The sequence below is a fragment of the Aulonocara sp. 'chitande type north' Nkhata Bay genome, linkage group LG2 (genome assembly GCF_057382095.1).
Source record: "Aulonocara sp. 'chitande type north' Nkhata Bay isolate Kocher_YH1m ecotype deep benthic linkage group LG2, A_spYH_male_GT1.1, whole genome shotgun sequence".
NCBI lineage: Eukaryota > Metazoa > Chordata > Actinopteri > Cichliformes > Cichlidae > Aulonocara > Aulonocara sp. 'chitande type north' Nkhata Bay.
The window spans coordinates 15,350,316-15,371,485 of NC_141345.1; the positions used below are offsets into that span (position 1 = coordinate 15,350,316).

The 21,170-nt window shown below is 39.4% G+C and overlaps 1 protein-coding gene and 1 long non-coding RNA gene across 3 annotated transcripts; one reads left to right on the forward strand and one right to left on the reverse strand.

The window, feature by feature from the left end:
• The first annotated feature begins 7,821 nt into the window (after window positions 1–7,821).
• LOC147337516 (uncharacterized) lies at window positions 7,822–14,310 on the forward strand. Its single transcript, XM_086305446.1, has 7 exons — window positions 7,822–8,111; window positions 8,355–8,491; window positions 8,613–8,706; window positions 8,971–9,303; window positions 13,344–13,527; window positions 13,608–13,732; window positions 13,931–14,310. Exons 1-7 carry the CDS (start codon window positions 7,854–7,856, stop codon window positions 14,255–14,257), a joined length of 1,458 nt encoding a protein of 485 aa, XP_086161572.1. The 5' UTR covers window positions 7,822–7,853; the 3' UTR covers window positions 14,258–14,310.
• LOC147337517 (uncharacterized) lies at window positions 10,218–13,314 on the reverse strand. Of its 2 annotated transcripts, XR_015130968.1 has the most exons (6): window positions 13,276–13,314; window positions 13,023–13,154; window positions 12,539–12,574; window positions 12,028–12,180; window positions 11,573–11,663; window positions 10,218–10,968 (listed from the first exon to the last, which is right to left on the reverse strand). It is a non-coding gene; the product is annotated as an uncharacterized LOC147337517 (long non-coding RNA). The 2 variants fall into 2 exon arrangements; XR_015130967.1 differs by having other exon boundaries at window positions 13,023–13,307.
• Window positions 14,311–21,170: the final 6,860 nt, after the last annotated feature.

Sequence of the window (21,170 nt, forward strand, 5' to 3'; positions counted from 1 at the left end):
AATTGTCAAATTTGGAAACATATATATGATTGTATGAAAGCCTTGTATATGCCATATACAGTAGATGGGTGATTTCATGAACGGTTTCATTGGTCCACTTGTCCAAGAACTAATAGGCATTATCCAGTATCTTTATAGTATCATATAGAATACAACAGTTCTGTTGCCTGGAATATTTTGCACCATGCCAAGTGTCTTCTTGAACATAACTCAACAATGGCAATCAGCAAAGGCACTTGGACGAATTTGATTGCAGCACCATGAAGGGCTTACAAGGAGCTGCCTCTTTGACCTGAAATGCTCTATTCATTTGGCAGTATGTGCTTAAATTGGGTGTTGAGTGATGGTTTTTATTTAATTTGTGCTTGAATTTTACTGACCTCTTCTCTTCCAGCAACCTTGAGAGCACATTGCTCTAAACAGCCTGGGTCTGTGATCAGCCAGAAACAGGAAGTGAGTTGATGTCATTATCGGCTGAATTCTGCTTTTACACTTTTAGGAATTTAACAGTTTGGCCAGGACGATTTCTGAAGCAGCCACCTTCATTGCCTAGTTAGAACATTAGTGAGATAAGACATTTAAAAAATGTTCAAATTTGACATTTACATTACTTTTTTTGAAATACTGTGTATACAATATTTGCATGAAATGCATTAGATTTTAGTGCCAAAGTAAACTTTATTTTCATCTTTGCTGTATAGGTACAGTATATGAAGAGACGAGATGTTGAGACTCCAGTTACATTCAGTGCAAAAAACACATCAAACATAAGAAAAATAAGAAATAAATAGCATGATAATAAAGTTCCTTTGTTTATTTTCCCTCTTATTTTATTTATTTATTTATTTATTGTGTGTACAACCAAGAGCAACACTACAAATGGCTTTGAGGAGACAGTGTATCTTCAGTGTCTTCAGCTTCATCTGCAATAAGAACTACAAAGTCACATGAAAGACATTAAATTCTCGGAGAGAGATCAGCTGTGAGATGAAGCTGGAGGCGGCCATTACAGCCGGCTTTTTGCACTCCCCTCCAGTGTGGTGTTACTGATGTATACTGAAGTCTCTCTGGACAGAAGACAGTGTGACAAGCGACGCAGCGCCATCAGCTCCAGAACACCACACGTGTCTGCATAGGGATGCATTTAGGAACTTGTAAGTCACGTGCTTGTTGAAGGTGCTCAGATGCCATTACACAGTTGCTGCAGGTATGCTAGCAAAGCGAACAAAAACAGAGTTGGAGTGTAAAAATACAAATAACACAAAGGCCATTGAGTCAGCTAGCAGTTAGCATGAGCTAAACTAGGGTTAACATTGTACTCAACTACCACTGACTCATAGGAAAAGGCAAATCTCCAGTGAGCATGTAGCAGTGACCACAGCTTTAGATGAATGCTGATCTGCTATATTTCAATGGCCAACTGAAGAAGAAAGAAAGGGAAAAAAGAAATCAAGTCTTATAATTTTGTTCAGAATTTATTTGATGATTTCAAGGCATCTGTGAACAAAATTTTCAGTAGAGTGGAACTGGTGAAGATGATGTGATTAATTTTTGAGTAGCAACACGCTTCAAGACCTGGTGGCAAGGAAATTGCTGAGTGCATTAATTATTACTCACTCACTATAAAACAGATGTCTAACCACAGCCTAGATGTATCAATTTTCTTTTCAAAGTCAAGAGCCAAGCAAATACTTCAGTCAGCGGGAAAGCCTAAGCAGACAGCTTGTCATCTCTTTATTGGAGTTGAGGTAGATGTAAACAAACACTTAAAAAAATCAAAAGATTAAAAAAAGACGTCCTTCTTGATCGCCTGTTGCATTGAGGTTTGTCCGTGTTGAGTGCATCATTAATGTTATCTGGGACTTCAGCCTCTACTAATTTTCATGTGATTCTGCTGGAGTAGTAATGATCTTTAAAGGCAAAAATAAAAAGGTACAGTATTTAACTGCAAGTTTAAAAATCCCCAATGGGAATGCTGTTAGCAGCAAAACAGCCAACAGCACGACTGGCTAGCAGACATGAACACTGAGAGTTTGTTTTTGCCAAATTCGTCCTATAAAATATGGTATTTTGGTCAAACTGTAATTAGACATCTGTTCAGTATCAAACATATAGTCACTTTAGTGCTCATATTGAGTATATATGTTTTACTAATGACGTAAGTCCAGGAAATACCATCTCAAATACAATGTGTCCTTCCCTTCAGCAGTTATGGGGAACAAATCCTTCAGGATGTAAAGAATGATACAACTTTTGTTTGTGCATTTGTTACCTTAACATGAAGACTTTAAACAGGGAAACTCTACACACTCTACTTATGTGCTCATTGAAAAAGGTAAGATGGTGTTTCTGGGAAATGAAAAATCACTTGGTAATGGTTCAATACCAAAATTTGCAGTATGACAGCACAAATGTGTTTTGTTTGCACTGATTTTCACTATCTTTGGATGGGTCCTTGTTAGGTTTGGGTTTGTGAGCATGTAGTCTAAGGTTCATATCGTTAACAGGTTATTTTGTGACAGTGAATCTCAGGGCACATTGCACAAATGTCAGGTAGTGTAACAACTGGCTTTCTTCTCAAGCTTATGATAAGTCCATACTCCCAGTGTTCCCTCTGAGACGCTAGCCTTTCAAAAGTCACATTGATCACCTGTGAGTATGTGGATTGAGCAGCACTATCACTTCTTTATCTGTTTCATGTTGCATCTTTAACTTTGACATTTCCTTCTTTTATAAACAACACTTCCTACAACTTTACATAAACAGAATCCGTGCAGAATAAAGTTGACAGTGACAAAATAGAAGAAAGCAGCAGGAAAAGGAAGTAGGGATGGCATGACAAAGGTCAAGACTCAGCCAAGTGTACTTAACCTATGGCACAGTCCCTCACCCGCTGAGCCACTGGGGAGACCCCATCATTGTCACAGGCTGCTTGAAAGAGAACAGTCAGCAGGGCACAGTGGCTGCCCCTGGGCAAGCCCCGGCATAAAAAAAATCAAACGCACCCCAGCAGTGTGAGTAATCTCACGGCTAATGTCTAATATCTAATGGCCTTAATCAAAAGCCCCTGCTACGATCCTCTCAGCACTGTGTTGATAAATCACAGCGCTAATGAAAAATGGTCCGTATAACAGCACAGCGCTGGTAGGCCGCGGCACAGCCCCATTTGTTAAAGCAGCTTCCTGCGGTTCTGGTGTCAGTTTAGCTTCCTGTCCGCCTCCCTCTCTACTGTTCGCCTCATTTGTATTAGCATCTCTCTCTCATTTGATTTAACCTCTCATTCTCATCTGTTCTCACTTCTCAACATTTTGTTCTAATTCCCATTTATTCCTCCACTTCCTGCGGGTCTCTCCCATCTTCCCCCATCACGTCCTTCCTCTTTCTCTTGCACTTTCTCTCCACTCTCACCTGTCTTTCCCTCGCTTTAGTTTGCTGGCTAGCAGTGTCCAGTTCTTTAATCTCTTCTCAGCTGCCCCCCCTCATTAGTTCCCTAACGCTGTTCTGTTGTTCCGTCGTCTCCCTCCCTCTCTCTTTACCTCTCTGTCTAATTTGTTAACCAGAGGTGTCATGTTGTGATCTGTTCTGTGGTCTTGGTGGGTAAAGCTGCATGGTGAACAGAGCTGCTGTGAGGAGGTAATTAACCGCTCCTCATTTAGACAACAGGCTCAATCAGTGAGACAGAATGACTACATGTGGGCTGGAATGCCAATTGCAGAGTCCTCAGGCAGGCAGACACACACACACACAACCTCCTCAAACGACCTTCAGAGGAAGAAGAAGAAAAAACCACCAGATAATGAAGAGTCTACATTCATGCTGAGGATGTATAGATTTTTCAGAATATGAGATGAGAACATTTGTCGATGCCTTTAAAAGAAAAAAAAAATTCTACTTTGCATTTAAGAACAATGGCGGCTCCACATGGCAGCAGCTGGTAAGTGTTGGTGAAGCGTGTTTGAACTACATTTCCCAGGGCTCCTGCGAGGCAACATCAGTAAATGACACTTGTGTTTACACGTCCATGCAGTCCGCTACGCCTTTTAGCTCAAGGCAAGCACGGTGGTGGGAGGGGAGAAAAGGGAGGGAGGTTTCGGGGGGGGGGGGGCATATAGGTTCTTCTCTGAGAGCCAAAAAAATAATGAAAATATGGGTTTGCTTTGGAAAGCAGAGGGAGCGTTGAGTGGTCCATTCCTGGATGTTTTCTTTTCTTTGGCTTTTTGCCCACCATAAATAGCAATAAAGGCAGACTCCAGAGACCTGGGAGGAAGAGAGAAAGGGGAATAACATGGAAATTGCTGTGGCCTCATTATTAAGAGAACAGTGCTGCATAACATTCAGCTTATTAGGTTTTCTTTATTATGTTATCTTTCATGGTTTTATGTGATGTTTTAACATGTCTGTTCCATATTTGGTGTTTTGCACTGCAACACAATAAATCAAAAATGGAAGCGCTGGTAGTTCGTGTCAGTCTGTGTGCTGTCAGTAACAGTACCTGCATGCTCCTCTATACACAAGAAGGATTTAACCTTCTAAATCCTGAACAACGAGATGTGTATCAAACCTTCTGACAATAATAAAAATAAAAAAATTAAATATCAGTTTGCATATATGAGTTTTGATTTGCATTTTTCTAAATCCTCCATTTTTGTGCAATTTATTGCTGGAAATTGTGCAATTTGTTTGGGTAAAAAAGCAAATTAATGTTGTAGAGGTTTCAAAAACTCACAGAAACACATGTACTCTGTTAAGTATGATACCGTGCGCATTGTAACGCTACAAACTTCCGTTGTTGACGGTTTTGTAAAGCATGTAAAGCATCTAAAAAACAGCACGAGCACAATTTCTTACAGTTGGTGGGAAGAAAAAAGTTTTTTTTATTATATTGGATTTTGGTTATTTCAAAGCTAATCCTGATTTCTCATGTTGTACAAAAATCATTTCTCCTCATTATAATTCATCCAGTTTCCTACACAGCAAAATCCGAAGTGTTGATGTGAGTTAAAATTACTGGTGTTAAAAATTTCGAGTTGAAAAGTGTTGGTTTGAGAGTTACAGTAACACTAACGGTGCTGAAAAAGCTCTGTAGCCGGAGTTATTTCAAAGAGTCAATACTATAACACTCATTTGGAGTTGATTTCCACATCCGGGTTTTTCGCGCTCATGGGCATGAGGAGTCCGCCAGAAGTTTGCTGTCAAGATCGAGGAGGTTGTTCAGGTAAGAACTATACAACAAGACCTATGTTATTTTATCATTATTAAATATTGTAACTAACTAGCCTATAACATTATTTATCAGAAGCATGCAATATTTTCCTAATGTGGAGTGTATTCATCTGCGGTAAGAGATGGGATTCGTTAGCTTAGGTAGCTAAACTATCCTCTATAACAAGTTAATATTGCAGCGAAAATAAATGCGTGCTTAATATAATTCTCAATTCTAGTTAGTTCTAATGTCATAAGAGAAATGCTTTCCAGTGTTCAATGCTTATTAAATGAAACGAGGGAGGAGTTAGCTATCCTCTGGATATGTTAAATGTAATGTTAAAATTTGAATTTGTGGTAGCCTAGCTGGCAGCTAAGACAAATGCGTTTAGCCCACTGCTTTTAAGGGAAGGAACATTCGCCTCAGAAATATCCTATTTAAAAGTGAACTAAACAATCACATGGAGACGTTCAAGTCAAGTTTTGGAAAGCGTCAAGATAGGCTAATTACACGTGCTACCAGCGAGTTTAGCAGTAGCCTAGCCTACAAATCTTTGAAGTGGCAGGGGGTTATGGAATTCTGTTAGATGTTAGTGACCAAGCAAGGCGCGCTGCGTTTGTGCATGGATTGCTTGCTAACGGTTAGGATATATCATACATGTTGTAGTAGGGCTGCTCAATTAATCGAATTTTAATCACGATTACGATCTGGGCTTTCAACGATCATTAAAAATGACTGAGCCGATTATTAGCCCCTCCCTCGTGCTTTACTCTCGCGCTGCTCCGTGTGGCAAATCGAGCGCACCTCTCTGCATTTCGAACACGTGTCACAACAATTAAGAGGACGCGAGGGAAGCTCGGAAAGCTAAGCAGAAGTTATTTGGAGAGGAGAGTGACTGCCGTTGGTTGAAAAGAGAGGTAAAAAAAACTTCAGTGGTGTGGAAACATTATGGGTTCGCGGAGTCAGACGTGGATCAAGTAGACATAGTGTGTAAACTTTGCTACAGTGTTGTAGCTGCACCACAGAGCAACACTGCAACGTTCACTAAACATAGATGTTTACATTTTTCATTTATTTTTTATATTGCAAACATTTGCACTGTTATCAGTATTTGCACACTATTCTATATTATTTTTTGACAATCTTTAAAGTCATTATTCAATACATTGTTATTGTTAAATAAATATCGTCAAATAATCGAGATCTCAATTTCAGTGAAAATAATCGTGATTATCATTTTTGCCATAATCGAGCAGCCCTATGTTGTAGTAGGCCTAATCTAAGGGAACATTTTCCCCTTTTCTACAGTTTTAGTGAAATAGGCTACCATCCAGTGTTTAAGACAAAGCGGTATAACGACTGAGGGTCGTTGACGTCGCCTCCACTGATAATCCTAGCATGTCGTGTCACAAAACAACCACCACAAAGTAGCAACTAGCCAGACGGCTGTGCATGTGTCAGAAACTCCCGATATAAATGTAAGACTTGCACTCATTAATTTACAGTATAAGGGATATTTGTTGTCATAAGTGAAAGCGTGATGAAGGCAGGTGTGCGTTCAACAGGAAATTTTATGTGGATTATCATCCTGACATGGTTTAAACAGAGATGCTTTTCCCCAAGTAGGCTACAGCGATTTACTCGCAACATAGCAGAACTAAGTATCTAGCCTGCGTGCAGACGAGAAGATCGCCGTTGTCGTCTTATAAACATGTGGATGGGTGGATAATTCATTGGATGCTATTTCTGTGTACCCAAGTTCAGCTATTTTAGTGCGCAGGGGGAAGCCAAATTATGTTCCTGAGGTTGAAGTGGTCTGTCACCCCTTCACAGATCATCACACAATGTATAGCCTAATATTTTCTTAAAGTTGTCCGGATTTGTTGCCACTTAAGCTATGGTTTAAATATATGGTAAAAAATATTCTGTGCCCCCTTCTCTCCACCAGGTGCTGTTGTAAGACATGTTGCTGAAAGTGAAATACCTCAATGTAAAGAAGTACATTAAATTGCACGCAGGATTCACTTATCTAGAATTCATCAGTGAAGGTAAGATAACCTGGCAGAACAAAATTTGTTGCACATGTATCAGTTCATCATGTTTGCATCTCATCTATTTAAAAAACGAATTAAATGTTAACACATTTTATTTTAATGTGTGACATTAAAAACAGTACAGAGCAGTAGGCCTAGGCCTATATTGTTGCTGCAGACTTGTCTAATTTAACCATTTTAAAGACAGGTAAAACAGCTGTTAATAAATATTAGCTAAATAAAAAAGTCAAAATTAGTTTTTAAAAAAGTTTTTCAGGCATTTTAGGTGACATTATGCTTATCTTTTTGTAAAGCCAAAACCAAGTTTGGACTTCCGGATGCTGCTGACCTTGATATTTTCGATGAAACTGACACAGCTGTCGAAGAAGACATTTTTCTGGAGTTACTGGAGGCCCAACCAGACCTATGCCTGACAATACGTGAAAAGATTTCAGATGAAGGTAAATGTTATCATAACTTAAATTTTCAGAGTATAGCCCACTCAATGTAGAGCCAAGTTCTTTTGCTCTTGATGCAGATGACATTGACCTGTCTTCATGCAATATACATGACAGTGGACAGGGCTGGGTCATATTTGTATAGAATGTTGTCTGAACATGAACATTGAAATTGTGTTATTAATGGCATTGTGGAGTAGCCTAAAGAAAGTTAACCAAATCATCTCTCCCAAAGATTTTTGTCCTTTAGCTCATTCCACACCATCCTCCTCGGATACATTATCTTCCCTCACGGACACTATATCACTTTCATCAAGTGACAGTGACCTCAGGGAAAAGGGCATTCCTGCAGGCCGCAGTAGATCCAGCAAAGACAGTTCTGCACCAAATGTTTCTGTGTCAGAGGCTGCAAAAGAGGTAATTGAGAACAGAAAATGTCTTTTGTATTTTTGAGTTGACACCATTTATACTGTAGATTGTTATACAAATTGAAATTCAAAACATGGTGGTTCCCAACTTGCCCTGTATGAAAAAATGTTAGTAGAAGTTAGTGCTTCTTGCTAGATATGTCTTTCACAGGTTTGTTGACATTCCTCTAAACTTTCACCTTTACTGACAAACAAGTTTTTATTGTTATTATTTTCCCTTTTATATGAGCAGATGGTTAAAAATGCCTTGACTAGGAAACCTGGTGGAGAGGAAATTCTTGAAGAATACAATGCCGAAAATTCACTGAGCCACCGCACCCGGCGGCAGCTTGTTAACATATTGGCAAGTGATATGACTGAGAGACATGGGTAAGAGTAATAGTACCTAATAAAAAAGTAAAGATGGGCCATATGGAATATTCTTGTAATGTATACTGCAGTAAAGACACATACTTCTGATTTAACATTGTCAATTGTATTTCCTCTATAGCAGAATTCCCTCCCGTAAGCAAAAGGAGAAATATGCCCTTGGAATAATTACACTCTTTCCCTCATTGAAGGATCCATTTTCTCCAAACGGCTATGTAAGTCATGCAGTGATTGTAAAACAGCACATTATTTAGTTTTCATCATGGAATAATTACATCAGCTAAATGATTTAAAAGAAAAATCTTAATTCCTCTTTCGTAATAACTATTGTCATAAAACTGTATTGAAATTGTGGATGTTGTTTAACATGTATTGCACCTGTTACATGATAATAGTCCTTGGGTTTCTTTTTGCTGAATCTGCAAAGTCTGTAAGATCGCATTTGATGTTTATTTTTCATCTATGTTTAAATGTGACAGGAGCATTTCTACGACGGAGTGAAAGGCACTGGATATATAGCGTGGCGCCTCAAAACCATGTCCAGGTCTACAACCAAACGGCCAGTGAAGGAAGTCCCAGTGCATCAAGAACAAGGGCCTAAGCGCAGAAGATTAGCAACCACATTGCCTCAGCAACTTGATGGAGATGCCTGCAAGGAGGCCATCTCATTTCTTGTTCACTCTCCTGATGAAGCAAGTGTATTTCAGAAGATGAAAATGACGTTCCAACATCGCCAGGATCTGGTGCATGATCCACAAAGAACTGCAGATGTCTTCAAAACATTTCCACGCTTTTTGGATGTCAAAGGACTAGTAAGTCAAATCACTTGATATTTTCAACTGTTAATCCTTTTTTTTTTGTTTTGCTGATGTGGATGGCAACAGTAAAAGATGTGATCATTGGTCATCCCAGTCAGGCTATATCCCATATTGGTCAAAATCACATTGCAATGTAAACAATGTTGAGCACTGCACTGAAAAAAATATGTTGTTGGATTTACTTAATTCAATGGTGGACATTTGTTGCACACAGATGTTTTGCTTTGGCAGCAACTTAAACAATTGAGTTAAATTAACACAATTTATTCATGTTCAATAAACCTGTGCAATTTGTGTTGATAAAATGTGACTTAAACATGTTTTGATGAAGTAATTTGAGCTCTTGGAATATTTTAATCCTTCACAATTTTCTCACGTTATCCCAACACCATTCAATAACTTTTACCCAATACTACTTGGTCACTTAAATACTACATGTTATCTTCAAATTACATTTTGCTATTATATTCTAGTATCAAATACACAATTTTCAAATGGAGGCCTTATAACAGATTGTATTGTTCTCTTCCAAGATGGTTGCTGGCATCCACCAGTAACCTTTCAAAACAACATGTCTAATTTCACTGCAGTAGGTAAAGAATTAAACTGACATTACTCCTCTACTGAATCTATATAAATCAACAGTTAAATAATGTCAGTTCTTCCGTGTTCTCTGGAATCAATCGCAGCAAAGAAATTAGACTGTTTCTTTTGAAAAATGTTGGGAAAGAACAATACAAAACATTCTATTTAAGGCCTCTGACATCAAGATTCAGTTAAACAACAATTATAACTAAACAATTTGAGGTAATGTTAGTTTCCATTAACATTAAATTAGGTTACTGAATTGGCAAACACCTTCCTATTAACACTACCCATTTTACCCCAATAACTAAAGAAATTAGCACTTGCAGGTCAAAACCTTTATTCAAGAGACGCAAAAATAACATTGATACAGTGACTGTCAAAAATTACAGCACTGATCATACTGTGACATCTTGGTTCAAAACAGCACACTTAGAAATATTCAACGTTCCTTACTTCAACTGAATGAAACTGAAAATACCATTTCACACGACCCATATGGGATATTTAGACTGTATAACTGTTCACGCTACATCTCTTCACTAGTAAAAGAAAGAAAAAATACAAAGAGAAATTTAAAAATGCTGCCAAACAGACAAACAGAACTTGTACAGAGCAAAAGGAAAAACAAACAACAACAAAAAACAGCTCGTCCTCATGGCAGTTGCAGAGTATATAAAAATGAACCCTGCGATCCGTTCCTGGAATTGAGCTTCAAAAATGCAGCAGAACAAGTGTGAGATTTAAATGTCCTCTCACCTAGAGCTGGTCACCTCACATGCATAACAGTGAGCTTCGTTGCAGGAGCAGTTTTGTCTTAGTTGTGAGCTTTTCTTGAGAGCTGAGTTGCATCCAACTCCATTACCACCCATTGAATCACCTCAAAAGTGTAGCAGAGTTGTGATGGGTAACTCATGTTGAAGGAATAAAAAAGGTCCAAACAGCATGGCTACTGCAAAGGTCACGTTATCCAGATCTTGAAGAACAACATCAGAAAAGTCATTGCCTGGCGCATCTCTGGAGACAGATGTTCATTGTGGTTTTCGCAATCTGTGCAGTGGCCTCAGTCAAGTCCTGGTTAAACACAAAACATTTCTTTAAGATTCCTTTTTAAACTCATCTCTTTTGAATCTACCAGTTCTAATGTTAGAGTAATTTAAACCAATGCAAGCAACATAGTAAATAGCTATAGCCAAAGAGTGGCCTGCCATGCTGCCATTCATGGTCTAACAGAGTTTCTAAGAGAGGGTGAAAAACATAATAATTTCAAATGCTTTACATTAGTTTTTGTTAGAAAGACACCGGCCCATCAGAAATCCAGGCTATGTCACTCAGAAGATGTTAGAATTTAGACTTTCAGCCCCACAATTTGGTTAGCTGTTGGTCAGTTGGTCTTTTTTTTTTTTTTTCCAAACAAAAGCTAAAGTAAATACTGGTGGGATTTTCCTTTGTTCATTAGAATGACAAATTTAAAGTTTTTTTCACACTGATGTGACCCCTAATACAGGGGTGGGGGTGGGGCCTCAAGGGCCGGCGGCCGAGTTCACTACCAGGCCTCATGTGAACTTCAAATTATTAAAGAGGACTACTGGTCCTAACCAGTCCAATGAGGATCAAGTGGATAACTAAATGCATTTTTAAAGGTTGCAAATCCACAATCTACTCATAAAACACTCACCATGAACTCCTGCACCAAGATGTTGCAATTGTCTTTCACACAGATGCGGAGCACTTTGATGAGGGACTTCGAGCATTAATGTCATCCTTGACTATTATAACAAAGAAAACAGAGATTTGTGAACTTTTCAGTAGCACAGAAGAAAATGATCCCAGACAAAAACTCTTGACTTTTTAAACCAGTCAACATGCAACACCAGCATCTACAAAGCAATATCAAAAGTTCCTGTTTGACATCAACTTTATGGATATATAGTTTCCAGAACATTTATTTTTAAAAAAAGATAAATTTTTCTCAGTGGGCCAGTAAATGCATGACGAAAATTATGGCATCCTTTTAGTGGAATCATTACTCACAGGTAATAGTTGACTGTTTCAATGGATGTAGCATAAAAATTTTACTGACCTAATGCAATACATATACACTTTGTAGTTAAAGAATTTTAAAGTTCTTACTGTCATAATGGCAGCTACATCCTTTAGCTTTGTGCCCTGTTCCCCCGATCACTTTGCAAACACTTTCAGCAGACTGTCAGAGAGAAACTCAGCTCCGTCAGAAACCTTGACTGTAAAGGCATGGTTGGGATGCACTGGAATGCTGCATTTTATCTGAAATGACATAAAATTATTTTGAAATAACAGCAGGCACTGTGCTTGGTTAATCAGTAATGTTTTGTTGAATAAAAACTGTGTTTCCAGATCTTATGGGATTAAAAAAAATCCAAAGATGTTTGTTTCTGATTTGCAACCCAACAACCCACAAGTTACAACCTCATTTCAGTTCAAGTGTGCATTAATGCGAGTCCAGTAATCACCTTTCTGGCAATACATACAGGTATAAGTTAAACCTATGGCAGATTTTGGATTTCTCAGTTGTATTAATAGGGTGAGTATGCATGCACCTAATAATTATAAAAAACCCATTATAATTAAGTTACAGAAACGAAAATAGAATATACTTTCTTACCATAACACCTTGAACCCACAATCCATCAGCTGACTCCTGGTGAAATGCAGAATAGAGGTCGTCTCTCAATGTGCAGCAAAAAAAACAAAAACAAAAACAAAAGGACAGCAGGTGAGGCCAGGAGGGGTAGGGATGTAAGCTAGCATAATGCCGCTGATGATATTAGCTAAAGCTGTTCAATGTCCAAAATCTCACTAACACCATGGTGCAGTAAATACACAATGTAACTGAAGAGTCAGTTGGCAAATCTATTCACACAGAAAACCAAATTATGTTATGAGTGCCTCGTAATTAGGTTTAATGTGATATTACGGCTCTTGTGCCAAAGACAAATTCAAATGAAAAAGCGCCAATTCTTTGACAACAGATAAAACAGCAAATAAGCTAACGACTCTTTTTTAGCATGTTACATGGCGACACTCTAGACGTTTAACTACATTTGGCTGAAATATGGTAAATATTAATTCAAAAAATCAAGACATACCAAAAACGTAGAGTTGGCTGCTCGACTTGACTGAGATGGATGCCTTTTTTAAACCACGATCCAAAGCCCGCGAGATGAAATCACGCGTGGTTTCACGAGATTTAACGTTGCTATCTTATTGACTTACTTCACCTGAACATGATATGAACAATTTAATACACCCTTTCTGCATATCATGTAGTTTTTACACTATATAGTTACATTTAACTTTAAAACATGAGGCAATTGTGTTAAATACATGCAAGATGCTTACATAAATCCAAGAGATGGCCAGTCCCTTTTTTTCAGTGTGTCTTTATGTCCTGTGTGTATGATGAACAGGTCAATCAAGACTTCCTGCTGCTGTTTGGTGCTGAAACAGCCACCAAGTTGCTTGAGAAGTGGGACATGTCATTCAAGCCAAAGGTTATTAAAGAAGCCAAACAGCTGACTCAGTCAACTGACCTGTGTCGTTTGATAAAAGCTGCTGAGAAACCAACAGAGAGTGATGTAAATGGTAGGCGTCGCACCATGCTTGTTTGATTTTAATAATATTTATTTTTACCTGTCATTTTGAAATTGTTTTATAAATTCAACCATACACAGACTGGGACAGTGACATGGCCTCTCTGCTGCTACTCCTTCAACTTTTGCCACCCACAGCTGGACGAAAGAGGAGAACCAAAATAAGTCCAACTGATGCAGCACACAAAATGGTGCACTTTCACAAGGTAAATATGTTGTCTCACTTTTTAAAATCCTACAAAACACTTTTTCAGTTTTTGCACTTTTTAGTTTTCCTCTCCATGAAGTATGTGTCTTAGTATTTTGTAATAAGTTAGCAAGGCACATAATGTCAAACTGAATGAATGGTTCATACTCAGCAAGTATAAGCTAGGCCTATATGTCAATATCTCATTTGTTTTTAGTCATGCTGCAGCATTGATGAACACTTGCAAGCAAGAGATGGTAAACAACCATACATCCTCGCTGTTGGTCGAACCCAGAACAGCATTGACACCTTCTACATCGCAGTGGACAAACAGCTCATCCCCTGCCAAGCCACCAGCTCACTCAGTGCTTTTGATGAACTTTTCAAATCCCACTACGTGTTCAACTTATCTTACGACGAGTCACTGGTTCATCTCTACAGTTTTGTGCAGACCACCATATTCAACATTGATGCCACCTCAACAGATGAGTCACCACGTGTTCGTGAGTTGCGTGCCAAAATGTTGAATGAGAACCATGTTTAAATGTTTTATCTGTCAAACTCTGCATAGCACCAGTCAGGCTTTGATAAGTCATTTGCGACTAGGTCACAGTTTTTATCCAAGCACCAAATTTAATGACTTGTTCAAATTGTTGTATCCAGGTAGGAACATGATTCCCAAACACCACTTTATGTTGCACTACCCAACTTGCATCAGAAAAATTGGGCCATTATTGCATGTATGGAGCATGAGAGGTGAGGCTAAACATAGGGTGTTCAAAGACACCCTTAAGAACTTTAAGAACATCACAGTGTCACTTGCCAAAAAACATCAAACATCCATAGCATACAAGTGGGAGACATGTCCTTTAAGCCATGTTGAGTATGGGCCCTTGAAATCATTTGATGTTGATAGTGAGGAAAATAGTGAAATGATCTCCCTAGGCTTGCCTGCTGTTGCAGAAGAGGCTTTCGCTGCTAATTGGGTTAACATTAATGGGACTGAGTACAGAACAGGATTGGTCATTTGTTGTGGTTCTGAACATGAGATGCCGGTGTTTTGCAGAATAAAAACAATAGTTTTGGTCAATAGTCACACCTACTTCATAGTTCAGAAGCTTGTGGTTGAAAATTTCAGTGAACATTGCCATGCTTATAAAGTGTTTGAAACGGATGAAAAAGATGTTGTTAAAGCAGACTGTATTGAAATATACAAGCCCTTTGATTTGCAAAGTGCTTATGGTGATGATGATGGTCTGTACATTGTGCCATTATTTTTGTTGTGAACGTATGCTGTATGGTGCTTGGAATTTAATATTTATTAAAATGCTTATGTGACCAATTTTATGTTTTCTCCTTTTATCCTGTAAAGGGACTTAACAAGGACTTTCACTGAATGTAACACAGTAGTCATACAGTAATTGCACTTTAATGCATTTTTGTATTCAGACAATTAATACAGACTAGTATTTAAAAGCTCATATATGTCACTTTAAAGTGCCAAAATAACACTGTAAAAGTTACAGAATAACACTCTAAGTGAAAACAGTCAACACAATCCAGTGTGAAAATAAACACTTAAAAGTGTCATAAATAACACCATAGTTGTTGTGTAGTAACACCCTCAGTGAAAAGAGTTAACCCAAGCCAGTGTAAAAGTGAACACTTATCAGTGTACTAAAACAACACTATAAATGTTAGGTAGTTACACTCTGAGTGAAGACACTTCACACCATACAGAGTGAAATTTTAACACTATGGGTGTTATATTTTTAACACTACAATGGAGTTAAAATAATAACACTTTGCAAAGTGTTACTTTAACTCTAAACCAGTGAGAATTATATAAACACTGGAAAAGTGTTAACTTTAACACTATAGGAGTTGAATTAACACTGGAGATTTTGCTGTGTAGAACAAAGAAACCATCCGGCTTTGCGTTACCGTAAATCCACTGACGTCCGAACGAGCATCCATCGAATCCACTCACAAAAAAAGCAGAAATGAAAACCAGTGCCTTCCTATACTGCTGGATATTAAATGACATGAGCAACAGTTTCAAACTCATGTGAGGAGACGTCTTCCTGGTTTGTATCAGCTCCACACAAACACTGTTCAACATGAGATCGGCATTGCTATGTTCAAAGAAAGTTGGCAGTGTTGGGATTTGAACCCAGCCCTTCTCCGCGGTGTAAGCCTTTGTCCACTCAGCCCATTTGAATGAACCTGCGGTACTAAGAACTAAATTTACACATTGTCACATTGCAGTTGTTGATTAATGGGCTTCTTGCATTGGAGCAGTTCTTAGAGATCAGTGAGTTCTGAGCTTTTGCTCTGCAGTCAGCTGACTTCAGTTCCTGTGGAGGACGAGGGCAAAGAGCCGAGGCCTGTGTCAACAGAGAAAACCCTGGACAGGAGTCACCAGTTGTTATTTCCTCTGACGAACAACTGCAGAACATTTTAAACTCAGTGTTCACATCATCTTTATTTAATCTTGTTGATGTATCTACATTAGTGACTTTTCCACATGTTTGAAGTACCCAGAGTTGGTGATAGCTGGAGCCATAGCAGAGGATAGTTTCAGTCTTCTGCTCCTCTTGAATTATTTACTCAGGCTGTGACTTCGTCCTGTCTTCCTCCCCTCACTCCCAGCCAGTTGCAACAGCTGGCTGACCCCACCTGAGCCTGGTTCTGTTGGAGGTTTCTTCCTGTTAAAAGGAAGTTTGCCCTTCCCACTGTCGCCCAGTGCTTGCTAATAAGGGGTCATGTGATTGTTTTCTCTGTGATATTTCAGGGTCTTTACCGTACAATATAAAGTGCCTCGAGGCCACTGTTGGGATTCGGTGGTATATAAATACAACTGAACTGAATTGAACTGATGTCAGAGATGTTCTGTATGCAAACTGCACACGGTCAAGACATGTTTCAAAACATGAACTTTGGATGACGGTCGTTGAGGTGATTTTTCCCAGTTTTCAGTAAGAGTGAGATAAATCACATAAACTTTAGCTACTAGCTCAATAGTTTGGGACAGTTTGCATCAATCAACGGATTCAGCTCTGTGTTCCATACAATTAAATCTGTGTACATGATTTAATTATAGGACTGGGCAGTGAAGGAAGAGAATCACACCGTGCTGTGCACAACAACAAAGGCTCTGCTATCAACAATACGTGATCTAAAAATGCGTTTTTAGGTTATCAGGAGCTTCCTTGTGACAAGGTTGTAGTCACTGAGGCCTTAGGTTTTTCAAAATCAGTAAAAGCTGAATATAAAACAGCAGAATGTACTTCCACTTTTTAGACTGTGTCTCCTAAATGGGTGGGAGGCTGTAATGCAGGGCCTGGCAGGAAAGCTGCCTGGGCTCCAACCAAAGACACTGATTTCCATCTGTAGCTACTGGCACATTTATTATCTCCTTTTGTTTCAGTTTAGTCCTAACAGTGCTGCCCTATGTTTTGTGTGTTTGTGCGTGCATGGGATTCTGTTTGACCTTGTCAAAGTCCAGTTTAGCTGTGAGTGTACAACATGGGCCTTTTTAAAAGTCTGTTTTGGGTTTCCACTCACATTCATAGACTCCCAAAGAAATGAATACTACATATGATGAATTTTGATTTGTTTTCATGGTCATAAAAACTGAGACTGCCTGGTTTAGGCTGCCTAGTCAGGCATTTTTCTCTGGTAGGACATTGGTCATTTATCCTACCAGCACGCAGCATGCAGAAAATTGGTCTTAAGTTTGGAGTTTCAGTTTAGAAAATGATTTTCATTTAGAGTTGCTGGAGGAGGAATAATAACTTTGCCACTTCCTCTAAAGCTCGGGTCGCATTGCTCGGCTAAATTTCAGATGGGCTGCAAGAAGTTGCAAAGGGGGCTCCATGAAAGCGATTAATCATTGTCAGAGATCTTTGATTTAAAATGCTGACATAGCATATTTCCTTGAATATAAAACAGTGTCTATTCAAACGATTAATATTGGTTGCAAAAGTGAGTGGTCTTAATGCATTTTCACAGGGCATTTCACCCACAAGAAGTTTGAAAAATGGAGCACACACTCAAAGCATTTATTTATTTCTAAGCTGACCCCAGAACAGCGTGTCTGTGTGAAACTTTATAGAAAAGAATGATTAATTACTGATTTGTTTTATTCCAGCTTCAAACTGCAGTTTACATCTTCAGTCATTTAAAAGTTTAGTTTAACCAAAAAGCAGATTTTAAGATAAGATAAGATAAGACTTTATTGATCCCACAGCGGGGAAATTTTTGCGCCACCTCAGCTCAGGTACAGATATATGAAGGAAATACAAAAATACAATTAAGTACAATCAATGAAAAAAAGTAAGATAATACACTATATACAATGGTAGAATACACAGTATGTGATTATGGATATAGTTGGAAATATGGAAGACATAAACTATATAGCTTGGAAGGTCATGGAAGGTCCATTATGCATGAAGTGGTGACCGTGGATGTTCACAGTGTCCAGTGACTTATGACATCGTGATTGAGGAGTTATAGAGTCTAACTGCTGTTGGGATGAATGATCTGAGAAAGCGCTCCTTCCTGCAGCGAGGGTCTCTGACTAAAGGAGCTGCTCAGCCCACTCACATACTCATGCAGTGGGTGATGTGGGTTGTTCATGATGGATGTCAGCTTTACGAACATCCTCCCCTCACCAACCACCTCCACAGACTCCAGGGGACATCCCAGCACGGAACTAGACCTCCGCACCAGTTTGTCAATCCTGCTCCTGTCCCTGTCCGTGCATCCACTCCCCCAGCAGGCCACTGCATAGAAAAGGGCAGATGCTACCACAGTGTCATAGAATGTCCTTAACAGAGTCCTGCAGACTCCGAAGGACCTCAGTCTCCTCAGCAGGTGGAGTCGACTCTGGCCCTTCTTATACAGGACGTCTGTATTTGTAGTCCAGTCCAGTTTATTGTTGAGGTTAACACCCAGGTACTTATAAGAGTCCACTATCTCAATGTCTTTCCCTTGGATGTTCACCGGTGTTGTAGGGGGTGACTTCCTCCTGAAGTCTATGATCATCTCCTTTGTCTTGCCGGTGTTGATTTGGAGTACGTTGGTCTCACACCAGCCAACAAAGTCACTGATGACCCCCCCTGTATTCCTGATCATTCCCGTCTGATTTGCATCCAATGATGGCTGTATCATCTGAGAACTTCTGTATATGGCAATCGTCCGAATTATAACAGAAGTCTGAAGTGTAAAGGCTGAACAGGAAAGGTGAGAGAACCGTGCCCTGTGGTGCCCCCGTGCTGCAGATTACCACCTCGGACACACAGTCATGGAGCCTCACATACTGTGGTCTGTTGGTAAGGTAGTCGATGGTCCATGCAGTCAGCTCCGGCTCCCTCTAGCTTCCCTCTCAGTAGTGCGGGTTGGATGGTGTTGAAAGCACTGGAGAAGTCAAAAAACATGATCCTCACAGTGCTCCCCGCCTGCTCTTAGTGAGAGAGGGATTGGTGTACCAGGTAGATGACAGCGTCATCCACCCCAATTCCAGAACGGTAGGTGAACTGCAGGGGGTCCAACACTGAGCCCACCAGTGGCTGAAGGTGGTGCAGTATGAGCCTTTACCAAGTGTTTCTAGTCAGGACTTAGCATGAAGCCTGTTCATTACACCTTACTCACATGAAATGGTTGCTAATCCATTTTCTTATTTCCGTTAGGCATGTACTGTATATCCATAATTGGATTTGGATGGATTGTGTTCAGTTGTCAGTTGCTATTAGAGGCTTCGGAGATAACGAGTCAGTGGGCGATGTGTTTTATTTTATTTTGTCAAGCGTATTCACTTCCTCTGCTCCCAGTATACGCCACCTTAAAAACAAGATCAAGAGTGGATGCTCAAAATGCCCTTCACTCCATTCCTTGTGACTAGGATAATACAGTCCCCATCAAAAGTTTAAGACCACTTGAAAAATGGCAAAAAATCCTATTTTGCATGGGTGGATCTTAACAAAGTTCCAAGTAGAGCTTCAACATGCAACAAGGAGAAATGGGAGCGAGACAAAATATTTTATTGAAAACTATGCTTAAACTGAAACAGGCTGTTTTACAGCTGATCAAAGGTTTAGGACTACATGCCTTTAAAAGGCCAAATCTGTGCAAAAATTCACTGTCATTGTCTGTCAAGTAGTCACACTGTCACGATGTTCTGATGGCAAAGGCAAAACAAGCTCTCCCTTATTGAACGTGGTCGGGTTGTTGAACTGCATAAGCGGGGTCTCTCACAGCACCATCACTGCTGAGGTGGGACGCAGTGAGACAGTGCTGGTGAAATTTTTTGTTCCATAACTCTCAGGATCATTTAAGAAATTCCAAATGACTGAGCTGGACGATCCCATTGGCTGTCCATTTTTCAAGTGGTCTTAAACTTTTTATCGGGAATAGATGTCAGAAGCTTATCTGCATATGGATATTTTGTGATATCTTATTCATTTCCCAGTTTTTCTTCGTTCAGTTTCACATGCATTTGTTAAGGGGAGGCGGCTTATCCAATTTTGCCCCGTCTCACAGAGACGTCTCCCAAAATGCTCTTGATATTTTGCCCCTTTTGGTGATGCTGTTGATGGTTTTCCTCATGTCTTAACAATGTATTTCCAAGTCTCTTTCTTCTTCTTGCCAGTCCTAGTACAGTAGATGTCGATTACAGTAAATCATCGACTGCTCCATCATCTATCTACTTGTTGATCCTGAGATTAATCATCGATAGCTCTGCAAAAATCGACATGAAATCAAAAAGCCAACAGTTTACAAAACTTTAAATGATTCCACCTCAAAGTGTTTCATCATTTCAGAACTTTTTGCCCTTGGTGACTTTGTGTTAACTTTGTAGGTTTGTTCTAATACAGTGACTTATAATCTGGCAAATCTCTGAGAGACACTAATCTTTGTCTGCAGCTGCTGACTGACTGACTCTCACTATAATCTTTCAGGGGCTGACAGCAGCACCACAACATGCTTTTGCTGGAATCTCAGCAGAGTTTGTTCGAATTTGAAAACAATCACCAGTCAAGCACCAAACAAGACAGCCTCACTGACATGGCTGCCACAGAAAATTGCACTGACCAGTCTCCAAATCAATGGCTCAGGCTCACAAAAAGGCATTTATTACCATCTGTGGACATTGGCACTGATTGCCTTCCTCTCTTCTCTGGCCTGATCAGAATGATTCCTCTGTATGACTTTGTTGTCTTGCCCAATTGGGAGTTCTATCCCTCTTCTCTCCCCCTCTCAGTCTCTCTCTGTTGCCCTGTCCAATCATTTTTTTTTATCTTCAGACAACTGTGCTTTACCAAGCGCCAACACCAAAATAACTCTAAGCCAGATTTTCATTGCACGATTAACCTCAAATAAGCATCAGTATAGTATAATTATGGAAACATTCAAAAGCTTAAATTAAACATTGGATGCACAAATAACATTTC